This window comes from Agelaius tricolor, unplaced genomic scaffold, assembly GCF_023055355.1.
Source record: "Agelaius tricolor isolate 1412-34295 unplaced genomic scaffold, bAgeTri1.0.p SCAF_6, whole genome shotgun sequence".
Classification (NCBI taxonomy): domain Eukaryota; kingdom Metazoa; phylum Chordata; class Aves; order Passeriformes; family Icteridae; genus Agelaius; species Agelaius tricolor.
In genome coordinates, this window is record NW_027269266.1 from 4,020,953 (window position 1) to 4,036,989 (window position 16,037).

General features: G+C 40.7%; 1 protein-coding gene across 7 annotated transcripts in view; it reads right to left on the reverse strand.

Moving 5' to 3' along the window:
- Positions 1–16,037, reverse strand: part of PRKAG2 (protein kinase AMP-activated non-catalytic subunit gamma 2) — a 217,303-nt gene that overhangs the window by 12,250 nt on the left and 189,016 nt on the right. For all 7 annotated transcript variants that reach the window (XM_071428545.1, XM_071428546.1, XM_071428548.1 and 4 more), the window contains 4 exons: positions 4,262–4,343; positions 2,690–2,748; positions 1,214–1,259; positions 480–534 (listed from right to left, as the gene is read on the reverse strand). In XM_071428545.1, coding sequence (XP_071284646.1) covers positions 480–534; positions 1,214–1,259; positions 2,690–2,748; positions 4,262–4,343 — 242 coding nt within the window. The remainder of the gene's footprint in view (positions 1–479; positions 535–1,213; positions 1,260–2,689; positions 2,749–4,261; positions 4,344–16,037) is intronic.

Here is a 16,037-nt window from a genome sequence, read left to right on the forward strand (position 1 = left end):
TAGAGCAGAACAAACCACAGAGATACTGTCTTTCCTTTACTTAAAGAAAGTTACTTCCCTTGAAAAGGGCTTTAAGTTTCCAGTTACTGTGACTGCTGAGAGGAAGACAGCTGAAGGGCTCTGAATTTTTTGATTTTCAGGAAATTAAGATGATCTGCAGGCTAGCTTGAAGGGTCATCCTATTGGCTGGTTTGCATTTTAATTCTGACCCATGTCTAGCTCATTTACCAGAACAGTTATGCTGATAAACCACAAAAGTTCAATTTAAAATTCTCTTCTTAGGGTAATCAAAGATATCTTCACCCACAATAAAAATAAGCTCTCACTCCTTCCTGATTCTATTAAAAGACAATCTTTCTTTATTGTACTGTAGTTTACAAAACAAATTATTTCTTCTTACATATAAAGAGGCCTTAAATTCAGAGTTGAGACAGTGTTAGTGTATTTCAAGTTAAGCAGAGTGAACAGTGAAATCCTACCTTGCATCTGGGGAGATGTTCACTAAAGGTTTAAAAGTCTCTTGTAAATAAAGCTCTGTGGTTAGAAAATTAATAGACTGTTACCACTTCAAACAAAAACATCAGCTTTTTTATGAAAGCATTTCATGACTTCATTCATACAAAATTAAGTGGCAGAGAGCAATTTACAGTTAGTTATTCTACCATTTATGCACAGTGCTCTATATTGACATTAAAAGACATTAAATTTAAAAGCAGGACTAAGCTTGATACCAGCAGAGGTCACTGCAATTACAACAAATAATCCTTTCCTCCTGCTGGTTCTGTGAGTGTGTGCTGCACACAGATACCTCCATGGATCACTCCATGGGACACACACTGCTTTGTACATGGAGCTGCCTCCCTGCATTCAGCACCTCTGGGCACACCCAGAATTTTGCATGAATTTCTGGCTGCAGGGTGCAGCTCACTCAGGCACAGCTCTGCTCATTCCCACTCCACATGTGCCTCACTCCACTGGCTTCTTTCCTTTCTTAAAGAGCCATGAACAAGGGGCAAAGTGTTACACAGCCCAGACCACCAGTTCATAGCTGTTTCAGACAGAAAAATAAGGAATAGAGCCAAAAGAGAAGCTTTTACTATTTCTGTTTCCATTAAAAAATATGTGGAGAGAAGTCTATGATTAATTCAAAATCCACTCTACTGAAAAACATCAGAACCTAGTAAATGATCAATCAAGTAGTAAATATTCTTACCCCTCCAGGTTTCTATCTTGTGCTCCTCCAATTCATAAATCTGAACCTACAATGAGTAGTTGGAAGTTCAAGTTGAAGTAATTTCATTTTAAATCCATTATTAACATTGTGAACATCTGAATAATTTTATTTCACTGCTGAAAATCTAACAGAGCAAGAACAGTCCAACACAACATTTCTTGTAACAAGGAAAAAAGTTATCTGCCCCTAATGCAGAGTACAATTCTGGATTTATCATTTCAGGGGACAGGAAAGCCTTTTACTGGTCCAGGTTGGCAGCCCAGGTATTTTCTGTACTCAGAGACATCACCTCAGTCATTCTTGCCACCCTCAAACAACCATCCAGGGTAAAACCCTTGGGGGATTCCTCACACACCCACACCAGTAAAAAGCTTACCCTGATCACCTGACTTCTTAATGCCAACAGAACAAAGTTACCTTATCACTGACAAGCAAGAGCATTTCTTTTAGGGAGAAACTACCTGGATGTTCCTCATCACTCAGTGGTGGATATGGTCTAGCACGTGAGTAGCAATGTGCTTCACACTGAATGTCCTGATGCTTTCAGGAAGAATGACTAAAATACTTCAAGAATCATATTTTCTGCATAATTTCACCTATTAAAACTAGAGAATTCCCTGATGGAACATTCATTTTCTTACAGAAGACTGTATGATCACTTAAGTCAGATATTGTCCCTCCTCAGCTTCTCCTATTTGCTGCTGCCAGTTGAAGCAGAAGTTGTGAACAGGACCTTAGACAATGTAAATGAGTGAGAACTCATCAGGCAAAGTCTCATGGAAAATCAGTAATATTGATGCAGAGGGTCATTACAGCACAGAAACAATTTTAAAGAAGTTCCCAGTGTGCAAGCACTTTTCATTTGTTCCTCCCCCCACTCCTTGCCAATCCCCAGGGAGAAAAAAAGAATTCTTGAACATGAAGAAAGGACAGTGCACCACACTACTGGCATCTGATGAGAATTTCACTATCAATTTTTGAAAGTAACATGAGCTTTGAGAAGGCAAATACATCAGATGTCTGCTCCATCCAACTGCTCTTGATTTTTTAGCTAGTAAAACACAATACATATGTTTTAATTGGTAGGGAGGGAATTGTGATTTGACAGGAGCAAGAAAGGGATGTAAATGTTTGTATGAACATGCAAGCTAGAGAATTTCATCAACTGACTGCTAATGGGAATTTCAAATTACAGTTAATTGAAGTCAACAGATCTCCAACTGATTGTGCAATTCAGCCATGTAACTAAAATATTTGCATATATTTAACTAGTTTAACTTGTTTATTCTATACCACCACTTCAAGAACAGTAATTTTTTACAGCATCCAAGCCTCTGTAAGTTACCATGCAAAGACTTAAATAATAATGACAATCATCATAAACTTCTCAGTTTGGTATATCAGTCCCTGTACTGTGTATTAAATTATCAAATTATAGTATAACATCATACTTACCATAGGAGACTTATAGTATCTATGCAGTATGTTAATGAAATCTGTAATTGTTAACATTCCTGTAACAAGTGATACATAAAAAAAAGGTCTTTAGATATATACTTAACATACAGAACTTTCAGCAATTTTCTCTATTTATGTTCACAATATAATATGATAAATGTTAAATCCATGTAAAATACTACTGGTATTGGACTATTTAACAGTGGGATTTCAAAACCCTGTCTATTCACTTTCACATTGACATAGTGCTTCAGAATAAAAACACATCTGAAGTAATATTCAATATTATAACCCAAGTGCTTCTCCTCACTTTCAATCTTACTCAAAAATCCCCTTGAATTCAGACCACATCCACCCCCAAAAGCATGGAAGGAAAAGAGGGGGTTTAGAACATCTTTCCAAGTTGGAGAACTATTCTTGTCTTTCATTTTCTTTTTGAATAAGACACATTCTCATTATGTACTTGCCAAGTCAGGCAGACTCCTAGACTCAAATGAAGGAACAGTATAATACATTTTTCTTGACTATTACTTATTACAGAACTTCATTCAATCATTTCCATGGTAATCTTCAATGCCTGTATGGAAATGTGACTTTTCAAAAGAAAAAAAATAGCACATCCATTGTGTTTATATATATTTTAAGCACCAACACCAAGCTATGCAATATAATATTGATGATTAGTTTAGTTACCTGAAAATATTAATCTTTTTTGAGCTTTCAAGTTCTAGATTTGAGAAGATGCAATTGCTCCACTGTTTACTACTCTTACATCTAAACTGAAGAAACTAAGAAATGGGGAAGGGAAAAATTAATCTGGAGGTCAGCTTCAAATCAGTAGAGCTTACAGACAGAACATGAAATTAAGTCAAATGAAAATAAAAAACACAGCACTCCTATGGTGTATTGCAAGACTGCTCCTCCCCACTTGGATTGAAAGTATTTTAACAAATGCTTTATTAAGTATCTACCATTCATTTCCAGGAATCCTCAATATTCCAGGTCACAAGAAATACATGTTATTCTATTTGTCACTGCCACTGTGACCCCATTTTCTAACTGAAAGAGATGTAGTTTTGGAAGATTATTGTTGTGGTAATTAATGACATGATTTTAAAAAAGCAGTACATAGATCTAATGTTTTTCACCCAACATGGGACAACTCTGTAGCTTCAGTTCTGGTTTTAGAGATCCTCACTGAGCACAGGCAGAGACACCCTCCTACTGCACTTACATCAGGATACCAGGATATTAAATTATTCTCTTTATAGTTCCTGTTTTCAAATTTTCCTTTCTGTGACCATTGCCTTTATTTTTAAATACACAGTGAAGTGCAAATATTAGACACTGAATTTCAGAAGGTTGGGACCTAAAAGAAGCCTCATGATTCTCAAGGCACAACAAAGCTGTGAAAGCTGGCACATTTCACTCCTCACAAGGAGGGGAAAGAAACTCTCTTTGCCAGTATTTCTCTAGGATGTTTTGTGATGGCCAGGCTCAGATCACCTTCTGCAACAATAAAGCACCTTAGAAATTCAAGTAATCCTGAAAAATGTCAGAACTACTTACCTACAAAACTCTGTTTTTTACTCTCCCACAGTGGAGCTGCTCTCACACCGTTTGCCACCAAGGCAAAAAAGGCTTTCTTTACCTGAAAAAAAAAAAACCAAACCCAAACCAAAATACATTTCAAATGTTGGCCTTGATTTAACATACCAGACACCATCAGAAGGTTTCCCCTTTCACCAGGAAAAAACCCAAAAGCACTATAACAGGTAGCTGGCATTCAAAACAGAACAGGAATCACAATGCCAAACAAAAACCCTTCAACCTTTACCTTTTAAAATGGTTAAAAAGCTAGAAAAAGCTTAGAAAAACCAGATCTGTTTTTCTTTTATTTTGTGAATATTCTACATTAAAGCTTCTGATATATCCAATATTCTACATTATAGCTTCTGATATATAAACTAGAGGGCCTTAAAATTTAACACATGAAGACTGTGCTATGTTCTAGTCAATGTTTACTATAGCAAGTTGTTAAAAATATGAGATTGAAACAACAGCAGTTCCATGTCCCCTACAGCTTTTAGACCTGATTTATACAAATTTAAAAGGGTTTGATTATTCTAAATATGACTGAAAGTTAGAAGAATTACCTGTCCTGCTTTGCTGCTAAAGAAATCAACCAAGTACTTCAATTTTTTAATGAATGAATCCTCCCAGAATCAGAGGTTACAAGGTCATGGTGTCATTCTGGAAAGAAATACTTCCCTGTGAACTCTGCTTCTCTGAAAATGAAGGACTCAGGCACTGATGCACCTCAAAATCCTGATCTGGTGATGTGCTGGAGTATGACATCCTTCCTGTCCTGCCCACACCCCTAAACAGTCTTCCTATGGAAAACACAATACAGGAGGGATGGTTCTTGTCCAAATCCTGACCTGGCACAAAACCAGGACACAACCAATTTTTATTTCTGTATCCATGAAATTTGTCCTTGGTCCAAACAACACAGAATTGCAATTTTTGAGTGACTGCAATCTGAACAGATCATGATTTCACATCAGTATCTGAAAGGTCCACTTTAAATTATGTGCAAGGGGATTCTCTCCATAACAGATCAATAGGAATAAAAGGGCTTCACAGTCAATGGAATCAGCATCCAATGGAGCAGTGGCAAGGAAGGATGTAGGCAGTGATCTGCATTTTCTTGCTACATCTATGCAGCCTGACTGCTTCCTCCCTGACCATGAGAAGTCAATCCACCCTCCAGACATCAGCAGATGGCAGATCCCAGAGCTGCCTCCTGACTTTGGAGATCCCATCTCACCAATGAACAGGAATAACCCTCAGCCATCATCCCTTAACTGCACTGAAACTGAAGAAGCCACATGGGGAAAAACAACAACAGAACCCCAGGGCCACAAGACTAAATCCACAGGATTTATCTAGAAAATGGCTCAACAGAAAGGTGCCAGAGGTGCTCAGCCACCCTGCTGAAACAAGGAGGAGTCAGCCTAAACAAACATTACCAAATCCACCACAGGAGCATCCTAACTCATGAGGAAGACTGAAACCACAAAGAAGCCCTCCTGGCAAGACACATGAAGTGTTCTCACACAACAGCATCACACTTTGAGTTGATGCAGCAAAAGCAGGGAGCTATTTGGGGAGCAGATACAAGACAGATGTGAGTGCACACAGACAGCTCCAGCTTGGGGCAAAATAAGTTCTAAACGTTCTTCATCATAAAAATGGGAAAGGACCTCACACTGTCTGAAACCCTGAGCCATCACACAAGGTCACAGTCACTGTCAGCTCATGTCCCCAGTCTTCCCACAAGAGAAAAAGATGTTCAAGGCAGGATCAGAGCCAGAAGGGAACAGCTAACCTGTTGAGGCCAGGGGAAATAGCTTTCTCCCAGATAGCAATCATGCAACACAACTCCTCCAGCAAGTTTACAAACCCTGTAATTGATAACCTGGAAGAGAAGCATGCCTCTGGCACAACATGTGTGGAAAGCCAACTACAGCACTTCAAGCAGTCTCCAAATTCCTGCTACTACTTCTTTCCCAGACACAGCAGCAGCAAAGAACACCAGCCAGCACCATGCTCAGATGGGTGAGACAGCAAGGCTGAGGTCATATTTTAGATTCAGAAAAGACACTTTAAGAGAGAGTGTTCCAAAGATATACTACTCAAGATGCTGAGCTTGTAGACAATCCAGAAGGAAAAGAAAGGATTCTTCAAAGGGTAAGTTCTTGCCCTGATCCTGCTGTTTGATTTACTTGCAAGTTATTTGTCTCCAAGAATCACAAGAATCTTCAGTTAGGTGCCATCTTGTCTAGCTTTAAAAGACACATTTTGGAAAATCTGAACAGATAAAATCTGCTGAACAGATACAGCTATTAAGACAATTCAGAATTAAATCCTTCATAAAAGACAAGGATTTTAGCTTAAGCAGAAGAATATTAAACATTTGATGTAATAAATCACTGACATTTAGTAAAGAAATACTTAAACAACCCCCTGGGCTGTCCTCCTAGACCTTAGCTCAAGTGACACTGCTGTTGTTGCCTTCAGTTGCATTGTAGAAAGTTTTACATGGTCACCTTTTAAATAATGTAATAATGCCATCAGTTCTTAATGTTAAAAGTTGTCTCTTATTTAAGTGAGGTAATTACAAAGCAAAAACCCATCTTCATTCTTATTTGCTAAAACTGCTTGCTAGTGCAAACAGATACTCATCCTGCAGTTTCTGTGGTTGACCAATTTCAGTTGCCCAAAGGACTGCTTGGTGGCCAGCCAAGCACAGGGCTGGGGAGCTGGGCTTCTGTCCAGCACTTTGAGATGTTCCAGTGATGTTCATGCAGAAAATACCCACAAGGACCTTGCTTTCTGATGATATACAGTTAGCAGCCTTTGAAGATCTGCACCATGTCCCATCTCTGGACCTCCAACAGCGTTGTTCATTCTCCAGCCCACAGTGCTGGACTGGCCTGACCTTCACAAACCCATTGTTCAGCAGCCAGAGCCCATGGATTGCTGCTGTTCAACACCATGTACAAACACTCTTTAAACAAAGCACTTTTGTTCTCATTAACCATGTCCTAACACACACAATGAGCCACTAAAAATAGGATTTATCTGCCCAAACTGAGTGGTTGTTCTGACATTCACCCTGACTTCACAGTCAGCTGGGGCACGACTCCCCAGCCCTCCACAGGGATTAAACTGTATCCCACAGATGCCATCTCCCTCACCAGCCCTCCACAGGGATTAAACTGTATCCCACAGATGCCATCTCCCTCACCAGCCCTCCACAGGGATTAAACTGTATCCCACAGATGCCATCTCCCCCCCACTATGATGTCTAGACATTTACAATTAGAAGAGCCATCCTACTTTGTGTGACTGTCTTCTCCAAGATTCTGCCCTTTAAGTAGAAGAGTCACATTTCAGCAAGAGAATACAGCAATTAAATCCTAGATCTATCACTGATCACCTCAACAAGAGCTGCAATTCCACTACACTGAGCACAACAGGAACAAGCTCTTCTTACTACAGGAACTCATTACACGGTGCATATGCTGAATAAAAGAACAGAGTAATCTAGGTTAGACACAGCCTCTGGAGGTCACTGTTTCTGCACACCATTCAAGCATTTCCAGTGCAAGTCTGAAGGAGGACAAAGCCTCTTCCAATACAACAGTCACTACCAAGAAAGCAAGAGACCCAGACATTCCAGGTAGAATGTTTGGAAAACCTTGTCCCTTACAGTCAGTGAGCTCCTAAAATAGCTGGATTACTGGGCAGTGAAACCAGGAACAGTGGTAGAAGATTTCACCAGCCTGCAGAATAAATTTTTCCTCACTGCTGGGAAACACTGCAAGGGACACTCCTCCTTACCAGACACCAGGGATTTTACAAGCCCTTGCAGAAATGCTCTCCCCAGTAAACATCTGTGAATGAGGGAACCCACCTGAAAGGAAAACTGAGGATGAGCTTGTTTCCAAAAATTCAGTGTTTGTACAACACACATGTTTGTTTTACCTAACACTGTGTTATGGAAACTGTAACTATGTCCATAAGTAACCAGTGGCCTCAGACTTGTCTTCCAGGACTGCCCCATAAGGCAAGGAGAGTGACTGCTGCTGTTGAAATATTTGACTTCATTTGCCTTGCAAAAAGATCCCTGTCCTTGACAAATGGTTGTATGAAAAGAGTTCCTGGTGCTGAAGGGTCAGAGCTGAGCAGAGAATCCTACTGAGCTGAAAAACACAACTCAGCACCACTGCCTCGTGACAAAATTCACTGAAAAGGCTCCAAGGTGGCAGAAGTAAGAAACAAAGCTATGGAACACCTTCAGATATGCCAGTACCAAGCAAGAGGATGATGCAAATCCCTGTCCAGTAGCATGGACAGCATTCAAAGACCTGCCAGAAATTCTGTGGTGTGGCTGCCATCAAAAGGCAGGATGATAAATGTTTCTCTATTTCACTGGATAAGCCAGCATCAGTCACTTGCCTGAAAGCCCCTAAGTAACCCCAGGAAATGTCTATTTTATCAGATCACAAGAGAAAGGAAGAAGCTCCTTCTTACAATCTTTGGCACAGAGCTCCCATAAAAACAGTACCAGACCCAGCTGATCCCTGACATTTTTATCATCTCTGATTCCTGATGGATGGATGCTCTAAGTGATGTAGAACATTCACCATTTTCACTGGGTAAGTTGACAAATTCCCAGCTTGTTTTTATTCCCAACTATTTTTAAGGAGTACAAAACTAGAGAGGACAAATACCTCTAAAAATACACATGCAGACTGCAGTATCAAACCCAAATCTTTGAGGCAGTCCCTGAGAAACAACCACCCTTGCTAGCATAGCAAAGTACAAAGTTTGACATACAGTTGAAAGGAATTTACAAGAGGAAGGCATCCAGTCTTAGCAGACTTGGCAAGAGTAGCTGAAGAACTAAAGGAGAAGGTTGGATATCTACACAAATACATTCACACGTTTTAAGTACCATGGAGGGGCTTCTCAATGGTTTCTCCTTGCAAAGGGGCAAAAGTTTTATGATTTCAAAGGAAAACAGCATTATCTCTATCTCCACAACATGAGCAAATGTGGCAAAGTCACTCCAGACACAGACTTTGTTCTCACTGTTAACAACTTGAAGGTGGAAGAAAAAGTTACTCTGAGAATTCCTTCTTTAGAGGCCAAACACTCTCATTTCAATACTTCTTACACAGCAGGAAGACACACAGGTCTCTATTGTAACAGGAAAACCATCAGGGCTCTGCTGCAACCTTTGCACAGCATAAAACCTGGGCAACCCACACTTTATTCCCTTGGTTCAAGTGTGTTTATGAGCCAAGACTCCTGAATGAGGCAACAGTTTCTAGCCAAACATAAACAGGACTGTGCTTCTTTAAGCAGCATGGCAAGTTCTCTGGCTGCCCAAATCTTAGCAAGTCTCCAAGAGAGGAAAAAGAAAAACCTTCTGCAGGTAAAGCTGATGGTCCTGCTCCAGCAGGCAGGTGTGTAGCACATCTCCCCTGCTACTCCCTCACATCACCAGGATTCCAGGCAGTGCTTCCTCTCTACAAGGCTGCCACCTGAACAAAGCCCATGAAATATTCTTTGGGAACATGTTATGAACACTTTACCAAGTTGAAAATATAACTTTGCCACAGAGCTCTTTGGACAGCTCTCCTCTTCCTTGCTCTTGGCATCACCTTTAAAGGACTTTTTCTATGAGCTAAGTTGGAATACTCCTGCATTCATCACCAGATCCCACAATTACCATCCTGATAATACAAAAGCAGTACAAGCTAAATATTCTCCAATTCCACAAGGCAATTTCACTTTGAAGCAATTCACATGGGGAAGCATATTTAACTTGCAATTCCTTTTTTTCCCCTTCAAATAAAGTTGTGATGCCCAATCCAGACATCTTTCCAAGTCACAGAGAACTACTGTCCTGTAAAGGAGCTATTTTAAAAAGTTAAAAATCTCTCTTCTGGGGCATTTATATAATCCAGTGTTTTTACAAACTGATTTGTCTGGGGAGACTAAACCAGTATGAAGAACACAACCAACCACCTCAGCATTGTGACTGCTGCATTCAAATTAATTTTCCAATGATTTTTTCTTTGGTCTATGAATTTGTTAGAAGCATTTCCTTCTCAAAGGACTATGCTGTCAAACCAAGAGGCTACTTAAGGACAATAAAGACTTTCATCAAGGGACAAGCACTCTTGGACCATATCAAGTAGAATTTCCTCCTTTACCTTACCAAGTAGATTGGAGAAACACTGGACAAACCTGTTATTAACTGGGCAGCTACACTTGCTTCAACATCTGAAAAACCCCAACCAATAAACATTCATAGTCAGGTCCTCTAGCTCAGGTTCAATTTTGGAAAGCTTGTATGAAACCAGATCAAAATTAATTTATCTTTTGCAGGTGATGGAAAGGGAGCACTCCTGGGTAGGTCATGCATTTCTTATCACCACAGCTGAGTAAAATGTGAGATGTGATGGTTTAATACCCTTCAGGGCCAAGCCAAACCCCAAAAGTAACAGGTAGAGTCTCATCCTCAAGTTAAAACTAAGCACATACTCTACATTTCTCCCCTTGGAGCAGATGCCATGTCCACATGCAGAATTCCTCCCCACACCACATGCCCATGGAAAGGTCCCAGTCCAGCCAAAGGCACAAACCAAGTCCTGCACTGATGCTCTGTGTCAGTGTGCCCAGACTGGAGCTTTCTGCTGTCAGATTTCACACCACAATGGGCTAAGAGGGAACATCAGGTCAATCTGAGGGGCAGAGCCAGTGGGGTCAGCTGCATGGGGAAGGGCACAGAAATTCCTTCACAGATTAAGATCTTATCCAAAAAGTGGTGATGGGGCAGAGAAGGCAGGAAGAATGATATGTAACTTTCACTCAGCCAAGCACAAACACCTCACCTACACCCTCTGTAGAAATTTCTGTTTAAGTGACACCATCATTCCTCCAATATCCACAAATGAGTGTTTCCTATTGATTTTGAGAGCTGCAGGAATCAAACTCCTATGCTTGTATACCAGCAATAGGAGAAGCTCTGAAAAAACACAACAGCCTTCCCATATTATGGTAGTGATTCCAGCCTGATCTCAATGAAGGGAGCTTTTATGTGGCTGCTCCCCTGCCTCAGCCCACAAGCTGGTTAGAAGCTAAATCAGATGATTCTCTTCCAGCTCTGTGGGCAGGGCTAGCAAGGAGGGGTATTCACACTCCTCAGAAATGCAGACAGCAGCAGCTTCATCAGGGAGAAGCCTCAAGGCCAGCTAGGGAACAGACAGGCAGCCCCTTTGTAGAGCTGTGTGACAGCAGAGCCAGAGCCTGCTCTGTGGTTCTGGGAGCAAACCATCCTGGAGCGTTAATCCTGGAAGCCTGATTTATCTCATTACCGTGGAGAGAGGCAACACCCCAGTCAAGAATGACCTGGAGAGAATCAGAATAATAAATCCATTTACTGAATAGAGTCAGCCCAAGGAAGAGAAATATAAATCCTCTTCCATTCTTCTAATGTTGAATCCATTGCATGCTCTGTAGAAGTTACAAGGTGTATTACTGCCAGCTGGTCAAATCACTAAAGAAGTTTCCAGAACATTGTTTAAATTTTTTTTTTTTTTTTTTAGTTAAGTGGTAGAAAATTATTTGAGCTCTTTACTAGAGTGACAGGTTCTGACAAAAGCCTACACTGGTGATAACAACATCTGGTCCATTAACAACTTAGGTAATTTCATTAAACAGACAGGTTAAATAATTTAACTGAGTCACACAAAGATTTCTTCTGCATACAAAAGTAAATAAAAGGAAAGAGTCTTTAGGATTCTGAAAGTTTATTCTGATGACTGTTTCCACATCAACATGTAGAATTTTTATTAGTTTATGCAGAAGTGCTGGACAAATGCTTTAAAAACAGTTTCAAGGTCATGGTGAGCAAAAGCTATGTATGTTTTATTATTAAAACCCAAATTTACTTGTAACAGGTAAGACTAAAATTTAGTCAAAGATTAGACAGAGCTTTTGACCCCAAACTCCACAGGACACAGCCACTACATCTGCTAGCAGATCATTCTTGGGACTGCAGAAAGCAGGGAAGTCCCCACCTAACACTCACCTTCTACACTCCTCTTCAAGGGTTAACTGCTCTGTGCTAGAAAACAAGCTAATCCTTCTCATCTTTGTGTAGTCTGGGCAAAGCCACAACAAATTAATACATTTCTTTCAAGGTCAGACAAAAATCTGGCCTTAAGAAAGCTTTTGGAGTTAAGCTTCAGAGATTGCTATAAGCTAGGTAAGAGGCATTTCCTTAAAAAATGCTAATACTGTTCAGGATGGGGTGGGGAGGGAATGTATTGGCCTCTAAAAAAACCAGATGCATGCAGCAACAAGGAAAAACTGAAATCACATTAGATGATGTTAGACAAAGTAACCTGGCAGACAGAATGTCAACAAAGTGTTATATTTCATTCATCTTTTAATTAATACAGGAATTGTTTTGTTTACCATCAAAGGCAAAGATCAGATTGCTGTGTCACTGTATGTACCTGACACAGGTCAAAACCAACAAAAAGAAAGAAAAGGCAGCCCTGGGTGTCCCCTCCTTCCCCCAGATCATCTACACACCAAATGTCAGTGCTCACATGCTGGGCTGAAGACACAAGCTGCTGACCAATAAATCCAAATTCAGCTCAGTGATTTCCTGAAGTCTATCATAAAAACAATCCAGAGCCATTTACATTAAGCATCATTAGAATGAAGAAGTACAGTCTTAGAGCAGTCCTTCAAGGGCAACCTCCCTAACCCCTCCTAGGGGCTGTGGAGGGTTTATTCTCCTGTTCACATCTCAGGAGCTGTGTAAAAGATGAGAAAGTTTATCCACTGTGAGCTGTACACTGTTGCAACTTGCCCAATTTCCCCATCATCCACAGAGTCAAATTTCCAGACTTCACAAGAAAGCTCATAACATCTAATTGTCTCCTGACTCCCTTCCTGGTCAGATCAGACTTTATGAAGTTGCTTTCATGTGTGCCAAGCAAAGACAGTATCTCCCCTGGGAAAAGCCAAAGGCAGCAGCTTGTCACAAACAAGGAGCACTCGTGGGTCCCAGGCAGGGAAAGGCACGGCCACAAAGCTCAATATTATTCCATAAATATTTATGAGGAGCAAATAAGTATTAATAAACTGAAAAGGTGAAAGAACAGTCCACTGTCAGTCTAAATCAAGAAAACTGTGCCAGCAAACATTTTCCCAGGCAACATCTGCCACTTCCAGGGCTCAGATGGGCCAGGCACCACTCCAGGCAGGCAGAGCAGAGGCAGCTCCTGGTTTGGGGAAGCTCCAGGTGAAACCTCACTGAGGCCAACTGAGCTGTGCTAGCTGGCCTCAGGCAGGTGAGCAGAGCAGGGCTCAGCACACTGCATTTATTCAGGGTGCATGCTGGGTGCCAAGGGCACACTGCCCTGCTCTCCTGCATCACACGAGCTGATGGCCAGCAGAGGTGAGCAGACACATTTCTCTTCACAGAGAAAATCAAGGCACAGTTCTTCCCAAGAATATTTCTAGGTTTCACATTCTCTGAACATCAGAGAAAGAAAACACAATTCTTTTTTTGGAATGGAAAGAAAACACAATTTCCTTCAGAAACGAAAACACAGTATCATTTGCTGTGCCTGTGTCTGTGCAAAAGTAGAATGCAATTTGGAGAACTGTTTACCCAAAATCATGGTATTTTGTTTCCTTGGTGTCTCAGGAGTGTGTGTGTCAGGACTGTCAGGTGACAGTCACAAAATTCAGTACAGTATATAGAGTTGCGTACAGAGCTAAGAACTTAACAGATTCAGTTTTAGATGTATAGAATATTATAGTATAATAAAGTAATTAATAAGCCTTCTGATATAAATGGAGTCCTCCTCATCATTCCTCCTCTGTCAGGGCCCTTGCAGCACAGAGGTGCAGGAGCCAGAGCCCAGCTGGGACAGCCACAGTGTGCAGGTGACAGAGGAGCACAGCAGCCTGTGCTCTGCACACTGCAGCACACAGAGCTGAGCCAGCCCTGCTGGAACCAAGCTCCCCACACCTGACTCACACACAACAGGGCTGAAGAGGCTCTCAGCCCTTTGCTGCTCTTCAGTAGCTGCTATTTCTGCCATTTAAAGCCTTCCTTCTATTTCCAGGGTAAGGGCACCTCAGTCTTCCTTCTATTTCCAGTGTAAGGACACCTTACCATCCCCTCTCTTAGGGCTAAAACAAGATTCCCTTTGAAACCTCATCCTAATTCCCTCACAGACACTGAGACTAAATATTTACTTTTATGAATCAGTGTTGCCTCAGTGGTATGACTGGTGCCCTGTTATATAAGGGTAACATCTCCAATTTTCCCCCAACTAACAACAGGTTTAGAATACTTTCCAAAGTATCTCAGGAATCATTTTCCAGGGTAGGAACATGTGATGTGTGCTGTGATCGCTGACCAGCAGAGGGAGATGGGACACTGTTCCCAAACAAAATCCCAAAATCTGGAATCTTTCAAAGGATGCCATGAGAACACAACCCAGCTCCATTTTTTCTTCCTCCACTGATGATTACTAACTTATATTAAGGGAGGCAAGAAGTGAGCTCCTAAATTGTGTGTTTTAGTTCTAATATTAATAAAAACTTGAATTCAAATCACTGGAGAACTTTTTCAAGGCATCAGGTCTTTTTTTTTTTTTTTTGGTGGGTGTTTTGTGTTTGTTTGTTTTTATATTAGGTGAAACACTGATATGGGTAGGAAAGAAACAGAGCCAGAAAAGACAAATATCCATTTGAGAGGATTCATGGACACTGAAGAGTGTCAGTTTCAGAGCTGTGTTTTCAAAGTATTGACTGATACAAAGTCCTGAACTACTAGACAATAAGTAATTTATACATTAAAAATTAAAATGCAAGGAACAGCTTAGAAATTTTATTTGACCACCCTTATTGGGTTAATTTTCCACCATGTACTTATTCTGCTATTTTAGACAAATAAAAAATGCTGTTCTATTTTCAAATTCCATACATGTTTGTGCACCAGCCACAATAATCAAGCTGAATGATTGGTGAACATGAACACAGGGTGCCAGCTAAAGAACTAAACAGAAATACTGAACAGAAATATTTAAAAGACCTCCTAACAGTGTAAGCTTGGGAAGCATTCAGATTTCCCTTCTTAGTGTTTTCTTAAATAGTTCTCCAAAACCTGCTAAGTTGGAAGGTAGTGCCCATGCTGGAAGAGAACTCTGTAAAATATTAAAAGTCAACTTTAATTTATAAAGTTTATAACTTTATAAATTAAAAGTAATGCAAGGGATTACAGGTAATAATGCAAAGTCAAAAAAAAAGCAGTTCAGAGGGGGAAAAAGCTCCTCACCAGCAATACAAACTCAAGATCTGGTCCATATTTATTGTACAGTCTGAATGAACAACTCCAGCTTTCCCTTCTACCACCACTGCTTTCAAATACCTGGAGAAGCAGACTGAGAATGAGACTCCATGATCAGACTTTGTTCTCTTCTAGCTGTAATCCATGACAATCCTCAGGATGCCAAACAAGACAGGGATTTTGGTGAGGTGCTGGTGGGAGGTTTTCCATTACCATTAAATTACCAGTTCTCCTTTATGTTGAAACTCCCAAGGCTCACTCACTGACAGTTTCCCCAGGTGTTACCTCACACTGGCTCACCCCCAGGAGAGGAAACTCTCACTTCTTGACATTAACAGCATTTTCTCAGCACAGCTCCAGCAATGAAAACTGGTATCTGGCATT